The sequence below is a fragment of the Salarias fasciatus genome, chromosome 23 (assembly GCF_902148845.1).
Source record: "Salarias fasciatus chromosome 23, fSalaFa1.1, whole genome shotgun sequence".
In the NCBI taxonomy this organism is placed as follows: Eukaryota; Metazoa; Chordata; class Actinopteri; order Blenniiformes; family Blenniidae; genus Salarias; species Salarias fasciatus.
This window is the reverse complement of record NC_043766.1, coordinates 14,114,481-14,127,581: the sequence shown is the minus strand read 5'-3', so window position 1 is coordinate 14,127,581 and position 13,101 is coordinate 14,114,481. Positions and strand designations below refer to the sequence as shown.

The 13,101-nt window shown below is 43.0% G+C and overlaps 2 protein-coding genes across 6 annotated transcripts in view; one reads left to right on the top strand and one right to left on the bottom strand.

The window, feature by feature from the left end:
- The window catches only part of crb1 (crumbs cell polarity complex component 1), a 30,191-nt gene extending 24,279 nt beyond the window's left edge, over positions 1-5,912 (top strand). For 2 of the 3 annotated variants that reach the window (XM_030083255.1, XM_030083256.1), the window contains one exon: positions 5,167-5,912. In XM_030083255.1, the coding sequence (XP_029939115.1) occupies positions 5,167-5,385 (219 nt within the window). In that variant the 3' untranslated portion in view covers positions 5,386-5,912. Of the gene's footprint in view, positions 1-4,790 lie in introns of all 3 variants that reach the window. The other variant, XM_030083254.1, reaches the window with a different exon arrangement.
- A 2,258-nt stretch (positions 5,913-8,170) lies between these two features.
- Positions 8,171-13,101, bottom strand: part of dennd1b (DENN/MADD domain containing 1B) — a 114,966-nt gene continuing 110,035 nt past the window's right edge. For all 3 annotated transcript variants that reach the window (XM_030083691.1, XM_030083692.1, XM_030083693.1), the window contains one exon: positions 8,171-12,795. In XM_030083691.1, coding sequence (XP_029939551.1) covers positions 11,956-12,795 — 840 coding nt within the window. In that variant the 3' untranslated portion in view covers positions 8,171-11,955. The remainder of the gene's footprint in view (positions 12,796-13,101) is intronic.

Genomic DNA, 13,101 nt, shown 5'->3' with positions numbered 1-13,101 from the left:
GCTGCACAGGCATCATGGGTAAAGAGGGGGACCTGAACGTTTCTGCTGGAGGCTGCATTGAGAACACACGTGGTGTGTTCCATTTGTCCTCAGAACTTGGAATTCTGAGTTGTTTCTAGATTGGAGTAACAAAAGTTGTAAAAGAACCGCAGAGTCTGTGATTTCAACATGGCTGTGCGCACTATGATATATATGTGATGTAAACTAACCAGTGTTTCATTGTTTTAAAGCATTAGAAGTTATTTGACGATTTCAATGAGCCCTCCATTAATGAGCTCCTCCATAGTGTGTCCCGTGTGTGTGTGAAGTTAGTGTTCTTGCGAATAGAATGTGAGATAACATTTTCATTTAAAGAAAGATCAGGCAAGAACAACTCTCATGAACATGAACACACTGTTGTCCGACTTTCAATGTTGTAGCTGGAACAAAACAACTTTGATGTAAAAACAGTTAAAATACACAAATAAAAATTGTGTTATAATTATTTGTTGGAGACTGAGAGATTAAGGAACAATTTCTAAAACCCAAGAAATGTATTTCATATTTCATGTATTTAATCTTAATATGTTATTAAACTTCTTAGTATTTTTTTCCATTATGCAGATTGATCAAATTGTGGTAAAGGGAAAAAAGGTCTGTGCTGCGTAAAGCACTGTGTGGGGAGACGCAGAGCATTATGAAATCTGAGTTATTTATAATGCTTCCCACTGAAGATATCCTGTCAGTTTCCTCTGAACTGGATTTTGGGAGCTCCACACGGATGAATTTGTGAACTATGAAAAACAGCATTGTAGTTACAAAGGCACCTAGAGGGGCTCCAAGACGACAAGACGTGTCGCTTTGTTGTTGACGTGCGTTCATACGACTGCGCTGACTGACTGACTGACTGACTGACTGACTGAATGACTGACTGACTGCTGTGTGTTGTTTTGCACCAAAGAAGAAGTTTCCTGACTCTAAACCCTCCTGTCTGAGACAAAGATATTTTAGGCCTGATTTCTCTGCTGCTCTGCTTGAGCAGTTCTCGTCAACATCCACTGTGCTACCCTGGTCAGCATTTCACTCACTCTCAATCACTGTCCTTGTTTGTTTCTCATTGTAAAATTGTGTGTTATTGTTTGTTTTTCAGTCTTCTTGTGCTTCTCACTGAATGTCTTGACTGTAACTTCCTGTTTGTGTACGTTCTGTCCATATACAATCTTTCTGTCATGTCCGTCCCCTTTGTTCTCAATAAAGACAGTGTTTCATATCAGTGTGTATTTGTTGTCTGTCCTCTTTTCATTTTGTCCAAATAAATTTCTCTCCCATGATCACACTTTTAGTTCCACACCTTCACACTTTTCCTCTGTTTTCCTCCAGAGTGCCAGCTGCGATTGAAGGTTTCAACCATTTCATTGATTTACAGACTCTGTGTGTGTGTGTGTGTGTGTGTGTGTGTGTGTGTGTGTGTGTGTGTGTGTGTGTGTGTGTGTGTGTGTGTGTGTGTGTGTGTGTGTGTGTGTGTGTGTGTGTGTGTGTGTGTGTGTGTGTGTGTGTGTGTCTAAGCACTGCTGTCAGGTGGCCAACACGACTCCTAACATAGACACATAATCTCATTTAGCCGGATGTAGTGTGAGTATGTCCCAGAGTAACCCAGGTTCATAGACACACACACACACACACACACACACGCACACGCACACATGCGCACACGCGCACACGCGCACACGCACACAGCGCTTCAGTATTTGTTTGGACAGAGTTACCCTTTATGTTTTTTTTCTGGGTTTTTAGGATAACACGACTGTGAGTCAGAATCAGAGGAAAGGTCACAATTATTCTAGTTTGGACTCGCAGTAGCAGTCACTATAGACAATGCCACTGTGATCCTCAAAAGGTTGGCAGTTCAAACCTCTTCCCCTCCTGTCCATGTGCCAAAGTGTCCTTTTGAAATACCATGAACTCAGAGTGTTCCCAAAGCTGGTCCAACACACTGCATCGCAATTCTCTCTCTCCTTGAGATGACCAGTGACAGTGTTAGACTCTTAACGACAGGTGGAAAACACACACACATTATGAGTGAAAGCTAGTGTTGATATGGATTGTATATGTGCTTTGGCCAGCATACCTTTCTTCCAAATGATATTTGATTTTTTTAAAGGTAATCATGAGAAAAAGGGAGAATAGTTAAATGTAGTATTTTTATTTTTGGGTATCCACACAGTCACACTTCACATTGCACCGATTTAAATACTGTAGTAACTTCTTGAGGCAAAAAGACACTGTTATCTAAAACTTTGCAAGTAGGAAGAGACAGATTTGGCCGTGAATGTGTCATTATCTCTTGCATTATTCCGTCCTCACTAGCACACGGCTGTGATGGCTAAGGTGGAGCTAATGATGTACATCTGTTCATATCTTCATCTTTTCATGTCCTTTATTTCAACGACATGTTCTCCACAGTTCATCCATTCATCATCCATTCGAAATAAGAATAAATTATTTGAAGGTTATGATATAGTATGTTAAAGAAAAAAAAAAAACACACAAACACACAAACACACAAACCTAAGCTCACAAACTATGAAATACACCGAGACAGGAATAATGACAGTGAGTGAGTTTGAACAGGTGGGCTTACAGCTGGGACTTAAATGTGGTTTGTTTGTCAGCTTTGCTGATGTCTGGAGACAAGACTTTCCAGAGGCGGGAGGCTGAAAGCCTGAAGGCTTTGGATCCCACGGTGGTGAGATGGGCTGGACGTGATCTCTGAAAACCCTGCTTAAAAACAGGAACAATATGTTTGTCATTTGCTCCCTTACGTTAGTGGAAGCCTCGTATTAGCTTTAGAATAATTGCATAGTATATGTGGTAGAAATATACTTGAGCTGGTCCTTTAACATCTGCATGTAGGGCCCTTTTTTCAGTGAGTGTAATTATATCCACTCACCTATACTACTTCCTGTTAACATCTGTATCATCGGTGGTAAAAAGCGTGATGCCAGTGAGTCTTTTATGTTCAAAGTAGATAGATAGATAGATAGATAGATAGATAGATGGATAGATGGAGAGATGGAAAGAATTTAACTCTGCCTGTATGTGATATTCAGCGTTAATAAAAACTGATTCCAGTTGGAGAAGAGAGTTTCAGCTCTCAGAAATCTTGTAAGAAAGAATGTCAACTGACTTTTCAATGCAGGAATATGAAGTGGCACTCATCCCCCTGCACAGCTGCCTTCTCTTTTCAATCTGATATTTTTCAAGTGTGCGTGAATAAGTGTGTGGTGTGTGTGTGTGCGTGTGTGTAGCTTGCAGTCACAGTCACAGGTAGACCTAATGGCGAGGAAAGTAGGGACGGAACGGGAGGCAGTTCCTCAGTGTCGGCACTGATGTGGCCATCCTCTGAGGGAGAGAGGAGCAGATCGGGGAGGAAATCTGCTTTGCCAGCAGAAAAGCAGCATCTGGCGCCGAAGTGCAGCTTCAGCAGAGAGCTGGTGGCATTCACAGAAGTTCGGTCTGCTTCACAGAAACATATGAGGGCAGCTTATCTGGCATGTATGCATGCGCACGTACACACACGCGCACATACACACACACACATACACATACACGTGCGCGCGCGCACACACGCGCACACAGCAGGTTGATAATGCTGACAGCAGAGAAGCATTGCTGCTGTCTCTGTGTGCGTCGCTGCTCAGCCGAGGCTTCAGGGTGGCCTCGCCGTGTACCTCAGAGACTGGTTAGTTAGACATCTCTGAGCCGGTGTGTGTGGCAGTCGGTGACTGATGGCGGGTCCTGGCTGCAGGCTGCTCCGGCTCGCTTGTGTCACACTCGCTCTGACAGCCAACTGTGCTGCAGTGACAGGTAAGCACTTTCCAGGAGTCAACAAAGAACCTGTAGCGAGGGAAAGAAAAGTCTGATGTCTGCAGCGTCAAGCACAAGTGCATGAGTTATTTTTTGCCCCGAGATATGGATGGTTGTGTTTTTTATTAGAATTATGTTTCCATGTTGATTGCTGAGTGTAAAGTTTGCTGACTTCTGAGATTATCTTTCATAGCCTTCTGTTAACTGACAAGCTCAGTGAGCAGATTTCGTCATGAGGATGCTGTCAGCCAGGATTTTTAACTGTTGTCGAGTGAGACTTACGGTTGTTGTGCTGTTTGTAACCTTGTAGCAGCCTCTCTCAGAGTCACAACTCTCACACCGACCAACACCACTGATGTAAGTGCACCTGCTGCTCTGTTTCTCAGCTTCTCATTAATAAATGTTAACAATCACTCACCTGCTCCACTTGAAGGCTTCACTTCCTCTTGATTTGCTGGGGTTTGATTGGTGACAGACGTCTGTGCGAGCGGGATGTTGTGTGTCTAGTCAGTGGTGAAGCTGCTTGGTTGTGTGTGAAGATCAAAAGGGCCACAGGGCTGCAAGTTAAACATGAGCGTTAGCAGGTTTCACAAGTCATTAAAGTGTCTGGATACAAATCAGACACCTCATGTAAAGCAGCGTTTATTCCTGCTTTAAAGGACTTCTGTGTGTGTGTGTGTGTGTGTGTGTGTGTGTGTGTGTGTGTGTGTGTGTGTGTGTGTGTGTGTGTGTGTGTGTGTGTCTGTTTGCATGAGCTATTTTGGGAGCATGAGTGTGTTCCTGGCCGTGCCTGTTGTTTATGTGCTGTTGGGATCATCAGGCAGCATTTTGCAGGTTTGTGTGTGTGTGTGTGTGTGTGTGTGTGTGTGTGTGTGTGTGTGTGTGTGTGTGTGTGTGTGTGTGTGTGTGTGTGTGTGTGTGTGTGTGTGTGTGATCCTCCACAGACGGAGCGTGCTCCATACAGCTCGCGGGTGGCTGCCGTGCTGGCACCGTGTCTGGTCGGCTTGGCGATAGTGGTGATGCTGGGGCTGGCGCTCGCCGCAGCCAAACTGCGAGAGAGGCGGCAGACGGAGGGAGGTTTTGGTCCGTGGCAACTCCAGGCTCCTGGTGGTCGCAACCCACCTGCTGAGCTGGGAAACACATCCATCAGCACTTTGGCAGCGCGTGTGGAGCGCCTTGTGTAGTGTAAAGGATTCAGGAGAGGAAGTGTGTGTGAGAGAGTGTCGGGCAGTATCCGTGCGTGAGTGAGAGAGCGACAGAAATAAACCAGACAGCATATATAATTTATATCTAATCCATCTCTCTCCTGCTTCCCTTCAGCTGACCTCGGGGGGTTTGACCTCTGACCTCTTGCTGTCCATCAGTCTGGCGTCTGTCATGCTGCTGCTGGTTCTCATCCTGATCTCCGTCGGCCTGGTGGTGGCGCTGAATCGCAGAGCAACCCACGGCACCTACAGCCCCAGCAGGCAGGAGAAAGACGGGTCGAGGGTGGAGATGTGGAGCATCACGCAGCCGCCGCCCATGGAGAGGCTGATCTGAGCTGCGGGTTGCGCCTGGGTGCGCGTGAAGAGAGATGAGCCGGTACCGTCTAAAGAATGGACGCCATGGGACGCTTCTCACATGCAAAGTGAAGAAGGTTCATTTTCAGTTGACGATCCTGACCAGCCTGCCGAGAGACACAGTAACCTGCAGCCGTCTATCCATCTTCAGCACATGCAGGAAGTGTGTTGTTTCATTGTGTTACTGCTCAGCTGAGACTTTCCTCCATCTCCCTGCAGCGACTTGCACCGGTCGACCCGGTGTACGAGTTCAACCATCTAAGAGCATAGATCTGAGCTCAGGATGTATTGAGTGTGTCAGATGCTTGTTTGATCTCATCCATATTTCTGTGATTGAAGGAGCAGTGAGCACCGAAAAACTGATATCAATCTTGGAGACGGAGTTATACTGAAAATAACTCAGTATGCTGCAAACAGCTGCTTCCGCATTTTCTTATTGCAAAATAAATGCGAATTAAAAAAAAAAAAAAAAAAAAAAAAACAGAACCAGCACCACGATGGTTCATCTCACAGGATTACACTGTTTGATCTTATTTATTACAGCAACAAGATTTATTAGGCTGATTACTGAAGCTGTCACTCAGTTTAAATTTGTTGTTTGGACAGGTGGAGCTTTATAAAATAATGGATTTTGATTTCACAGACAATGCTCGTTTGGTTTTTGTCACTGCTAATTAATGAAGCCCATGCAGTAAATCCATTTTGTATATATTAATCTCATCAGTTGTATCTTTGATATTAATTGCCAGACCCTTCCTGCCACTTACTGTATGAAGAAAACAAAGTTCTCATTTCAGGATTAGTTGCAATAGACTTTAAGAAGACCCACTTGCCTATGAGCAAAAATTGTTTGTATTGTAAAATGATTTTTTTCTGTGTATATTTTGTCCCGATTTTTTTTTTAACTCAGAATTTTATTTTAAAGCTGGATTGGTGCCAGCTGTTTCATCAAACCATGTTATAATTTATTTTATTTAAATAAAGTGTTTTTAGGAGCAGTGTGATGCTGCCGTCTGACTGGTCTTCAGTTTTAACATGAACAAACAGAGTGAATATGCAAAAGATACACTGAAAAACAAAAAGCCCTTAAGCCCCGACTCGAAGTAGGGTAATTCTTCTCAAGGCGAGAGTGCAAACCATTCTCATAACTGAGTTCAGTTTCACTAAAAAAAAGCAAAACGATACCCGAATCATCGTCAGAACATCGAGACTCAAATGATGGCTGAAACATATCACCTTTCAGCAAATCTGTACACTTGTGCATTTTACAGGATTCATGGTTGCACCACGCACAGCTGTTTCTCAATGTGTAATAAGCTGATATAGTGATATAGTGTGGAAAGCATACTGAGCTTGATTTGGGTGGTAAAAAACTGCAAATAATTCATGCAAAACAACTGAAGTCCCAGACTTCTGGGTGAAATGCAGTCATCCTTTTCCTGTCCTCTATAAGAAATGAACAACTCATACAATATTTCGAATTGTGTCTTAAAATAATGTACGCCACATAGTGAGAGAGTCAGTTTGCTCTTTGGATTGTTGTAGTAACATAGACAGGACTTGTGCATGGCCATGGCGAACAAGCAAACTCCACAAAAAAAAAAAAGTCCTCGCGTGAACTTGGGTAACGTAGCTTTCAGGTGAAAGAGCGAACCACTGCACCACACTGTCACAGGACAGCAGGAGACACACCACCAATCAGCAGTCAAACCAAGTAAGTCAAACAATGCAGCTTTGATAAGAAAGAGACTCGAGACGTGTAAACATGAAACAGTATAATTTATTTTCAGTTCACAGTGCATACATTGTGTGCAGTTGTAACAAGTTACTCATCAATAGCACATTAGATTGACCTCGGTTGTTTCTTCTGTTTTGAGAACATGCAAGTGTGCACAGCATCAGAAAGCCAGAAAGAGTTACAGTAACAAAACAGGAGACGGAGGAATGAAAACAGGCAGCTCACATTCAAGTCTGTATTTGAGTCTCTACACTGTTCAGTGTCAGATTTTAAAAGGTGTGGTTTCAGAAAGTGACTTTCATGTTTTTTTTTGTTTTTTTTTTTGTCTGTACCTCAGGAAGCATTGCTACATAAACAATCATCTCCAACTCACAGCAAGAGTCGCAATTTCAGGATCACAATTCCAATTACTCATTTAATAACGATTACAGTGAGTAATTGTTACTGTTGAAGCCTGCAGACATTGAAATGTGAATGCCCTTACAATCAGTTTTTTTTTTCTTTTCCGCTGCATGGGGGGTGTCAAAGCGTAGCAGGATGAGCTCTCCCCACACAGAGCTTCAATCACATTTGAAACCCACTAAAGTAGATAGATCCACAGTTAATCAACTTTTTTTAAAAAAAACCAAAAAAAAAAAAACCAAAGTTTAAAAAAAAGACATGGTGTCCCCATAACCTTCTACAGCTACAGTGGCTAGGACATGCCTCTCCTAAATAATTCGACCTTTTTGTCCTGTGCACCACTCTGAAATTGATGGAGGTGCGAAAAATTGAAATAATACCGATAGAATAAACTTCATCTGCAAAACAAAACCATAGCATACAGCACAAACAGGTACATACATGCAGCTACAGCAGTTAGCACTGTACCAGGTATGAGCACGTCAGTCTCTCACCTCATTTTCATGAGAAGTTGTCAAATGCTTGCAAACATGGATGGCTACATGGAACATTTTGTTAATATTCTCTTTTCCTTTCTCAAAAAATAAAATCTAAAACATTCAAATATTAGATGTCTTTTTTTAAAACAACAGACAACAGCAATTATATATTATCCATGTAAAATATAGTCAAGCCAGCAAAAATACACGTCTATTCAGTTGAAAATAATTTTTTTTTTAATCAATATGAAATCAACTAGAGAAACTCCTCTGAGATTTTCTGAAATACAGTTAGTGCCAAGTGGCTGTAACTGTTCAAAAAAAGGAAATGAAAAAAAAAAAAGAGCACAAACTATACAAGCAGTCACCTCACAGCACAGTCAAAGAAGGTATTTAATTAACAGAAGAGTTAGGAAAGAACCTCTCAGGACATTTGTAGTGGCGAAATGACTCGTGAGCGCCCGTGGACAGCAGCTTCTGTCTGACTCTGAGTATGCATATTGAAATCTGCATGTGTGCAGTAATGAGATTTGTAAGTGCTTACCCAGATTTGTGAATCCACAGATTATTGTAATAAAATGTGTGTGTGTACAAATAAATGTTATAAGTGCAATATGTTTAATTGACAGTGTCCACACAGGGCTGTCAGTGTCTCTGTCTTCATCCACACTTCAGGCGAACCTGTCAGTCCACTGGATTTTCACAGACTTTTCTTTCTTTTCTGCTCTGACTCAAATTCGTCTGTAATTCTAGTTTTCGTTGGAATGAAATCTGGACGTTCAGGCTCATGGTTGTAAAGCCAGTGACACTGATGTTATGCTTGAAATCACTAGGTGCTCCTGCAGCGCTGCTTAAGTGTCATAAAAACCGTACGGCAAAGAAAACACAGTGCAGCCCAGACGACCTGCAGCCTGCCAGCCTACTAGGAGGACCAATAAAACCTGACAAGATGGACATCATTCCGTCACAGCAGGTGAATTTAATAAATATCTACTAGAAAAAACTCAGCTAAAAAGCCAGTCTGTGGTGGAGGTGAAGAAAGAGACATTTACAGTTGTTCTAGTCTTCAAAACATATTACAGGCAGTATTAATCACACAAATTTTAATCGACACCTATCTCAGTAAGAACAAAGAAAACCCCATTGTCAACACAGCTACACACACACGCACGCTCACGAGTCATTATGCTGCTGAAAGCCCCAGAGAGCCCAGAGAAACTACGAGATCGGAGGAACGACCACCGCTGCACAGAAGAAAACACTGAGTCGCTCCAGCTGGACCGCAACATCAACCAGAGAACAAAGCCAGCTCCAGAGTTCAGCTCAGGTTAGCTTCTCAGGTCCAAACATCAGTAATCGTGTAAATACCAAAACGTTCAGCTCTTCCTGACTGTGTTGCCAGGCGGGCCCAACAAACATTGCATACACTTCTTTCCTATAACACTGTAAAGTCATTGAGATCAAAGTGGGAGGAACTCTGCACTGTATAAGGCACACCATTCACTCCATCATTACCACGCCTCAGCTCAGCTCACACACATTTAAGTAGTCTTTGAAAGGTATTTATTCATTTATTTGGGGATACTTGAGGCTTACTTCCACTAGAAAGTAATCTGATTGCTTTTTGTTAAGTTTTTTTTTTTTTGTTTTTTTGGGAGTAGAAACATAGAGTATAATATAATTACTATTAGAGAAAGCGTACCTTTTTTAAGATATTCTTAAACATTTGCATAGTACATAGGTTTTGTAAAGTGATTATATTGAGCAAGAGCAGTACAGGGACTGCCCACAGTTTTTCTTTCCTTTTTGGAATTACTAGGACTGATTCTCAGGCTTTTAGAAGCATGCCAAAGACTTTATGAGCAAATCGTTAACGCAGAGCAGCACTCAAAAAGTGGAGAAATAGCTGCTATTAAACTGCCACACTGACTGGCGTCTGGCATAAATCATAAGAACAACGAACCATAAATGTAATAATCCCAACAAAAGCACATGAAAAAGCTTTCTCCTTTTCCTCCGGGTTTGTGGTGACGCACAGAATGATGGGAAGCCACAATCTCTGGACACGACGTTTCTCTCCACGGGAGAGTCTGTTACAGAAATACTTTAGACTCTGTTCACATTACATCCATGTCGCTACTCAGGAGGAGAATTATATTGCTTCATTACAGTACAATCATCCACCACTGCATGGCATCACAGTGTGACTCAAACTTAGATGGGCAGATTACATTTCCTCATGTGAAACAGGAAAAGGCAAAGAAGACAGAAAGAAATAATAGCAGTAATAAAAATACTTTTTATGATCAGCAAATCCTCTGAAAAGACCAAAACAAATAATCATTTTACTAACATTGATTCTGTGTCTGCAGTCGCCAGGAAATACACGCCTTCCTCCTGTTACTGTGTCCTGCCTGAGACCATCGTGCCTTCGACTGAAACAAAGAGGCCGACTGAAACCACATAAACCTTCAGCGCACTTGGTTTCAGACTTTTTCATGAGATTTGTTGATCATAAAAGTGCAAGCAGAACCAGCATTTTCCTTTAAAGTTCACCTTTTCTACCTCCACGGCAAACCTCAAAAGCTCAGCCGCAACTGGTCTCAATTTTTAAGGTGGAGAGCGAGATCAGTCGCGCCGAAGAGCAGTAAAAAGCAGAACTCTGACAAGACAAAGTGGAGAGGAGAGTGGTGACAGTGGGCAGTGGGAAAGAAAAGGAGATGAACCATAAACTCTTTTCTGTTTGTTTTTCAAGTGATTTTTCTTTCGGTAGCTTTTGAATCGATTTGCAGCACTGAGAAATTCAGGACGAGGGAGGGAGTTTCCCACAGCAACTTAAAGCGTGCAATACTGGATTAATTTAAAAGAATGAAAATAAGGTTTAGGAATTACAATCTGCTGTATTTAAGACTGCAGCAGTGATTCTGATTACAAAGCACCTGCTGTGCCGGCTAAAATCAATACATCGGTTTCAAAAGCAAATCACATGTCCATTTAAGGCATAGTGATAAAAAAAAACAAAAAAACATTAAATTACACAGCATACAATTAGTTTTTAAAGGCCAGAGTGCATTTTGCATCTGAAATGTCCATTTTTGCTCATATCTGTACCAGGTAACAATAGTAACTGAGTATTATTTGTGTTAAGCAAGTGCAAATTCATTGTGCGACCTGTTTGAAACTCTGAGTTTAATATTAACATGACTGTGTTTCCAGGAGATGCCGTCCCTTTTTAATCCTGACAAAATACTGAGCCTGTTTTTCAGGTTTCGATGGTGAATTTGACCATTAGCGTAACAACTGTGCGTGAAAATGCATTTCCACGGTGTTCTTTGGGTGCTGCAGTGGAGAATAAAAAGGGTATGGAAATACAATATGTTCAGGATTCCAGATAGAAATGGAGGGGGAAAAAAAAACACTATAAAAATCTCCTTGTTGCCAGGTCGTTTGTGATTATGATCATAACTGCAGAGGTGCTTAGTTTTTTTAAACCTAAAAACTCACAGATTTGATCAGTTAAGTACAAATACTTGCTGTTGCCACTCTGCCTCACTGAGAGGGAAAGTTTTCTCAACTTTTGGATGAAGGATGTTTTTTTTGTTGTCGTTTTATGATACCTATATTTCACTGCAGCTCCTGAAACAAGTTGAGTTTTTCACTTACCATAAATAAGGCTTTAGTCTTACAAACATATAGAGATGGATGACAGATGGATAATCCTGCGGTGCACCTGCTCCCCTCCTCCTATTGGATCCTATCTGGACTTTTGTCTGAGTTGCCTACTTCAATAATTCTTTATCATAATTTCTCCTCCTGGCTAAAAGTTGAAGGGCAAACGCGGCAGAGCTGATGACGTTCTCTGACACATTATTTTTTGTAAAAGAGGGGTAAAACCTGTGGCTTTTCAAAGAGGCTGTGTCCAGAGTGTCCTTTAAGACTCCTCTGCGGTTTTGCCCTGGACCGGCTGGTGGCTGTTGTTGCAGTGGACTTGTGAGAGCTGCAGGCTGGTGTGGAGGACCGGTCCAAGACAACACATGGACTCAATCTCCTCCAGCAGGCCTTGGTCTTGCACCACAGCCGCCCCTGAGCTTTTACCTGGACCCCGACACAGACCGAGCCCGAGGAGCCCCTCTTTGGACACTTCCTTCTCCCATGGGACTTGCATAGCTGACTGGTGGTTCCTCAACGGGCTGCCCTGCTCCTCGGGGTTCCCCGCTTTGCTGCCCTGCCTCTGAAGAGCCTTTTCCTGGTACTGCCTCACCGTCTCCTTGGACAGCACCTTCCTCCTCAGGATGCTGGTGGAGGAAGTCTGAGGCTGGGCCGGAGAAGGCTCGGAGCCGCTCTGAGGGTCTGAGATGGTCCGAGAGCGGCTTGCTGGTACAGGAGAAGAGCTGTAGGTGTGAGTGAGCGCGGGAGACGACGATGTGGGCGTGACTCTGTGGGACAGGCCGGGCGAGTAGGACAAACGGTCCCCTGGCTGTCGCCCTGGAGGTAGAGGGGGAGACTTGGAGGCTGAGGGTTGATGAGAGAGCGGCTGGTCGTCGTTATCGGAGGGCGGAGTAGCTGTGATGGAGGGGACCGCAGGACCTGCTGGAGGTTTCTTCGACACCTTCAGGCTGCTCTTGTTCGGCTGCCGGCGCGGGGATGGAGGAAGGTGTTTCCCGTGAACTGCGCTGTCATCCTGACCCATATTCCATCCGCCTTGATCCCCGCCTCCACCACCGCCGCTCTCATCTGCAGGGTCGGACTCACGGCACGGTGCGGGCTTCGTCTGTTTAAAAAAAAAAGAAAAAGTCAACAATATAAACGAGCAGAACAAAGTATCATCACATATATGCTGTCCTATTTTTAGTAGCAACAGAATATTTTATTTCAGTCTATCTTGATGATAACATTTTGCAAAAGACTGTTAGGCATGTCCACCAATGAATACATCTTTTCCTAAATGAAAATAGGAAATATAAAATCTTCGGGACTCACGCAGTCTCTCATGCTCATTTTCAGAGGTGGATTTACTCAAACAGTGTTCCACAATCTTTCTCATGATTACCTTTAAGGCACATTTTTGTCTAAATCT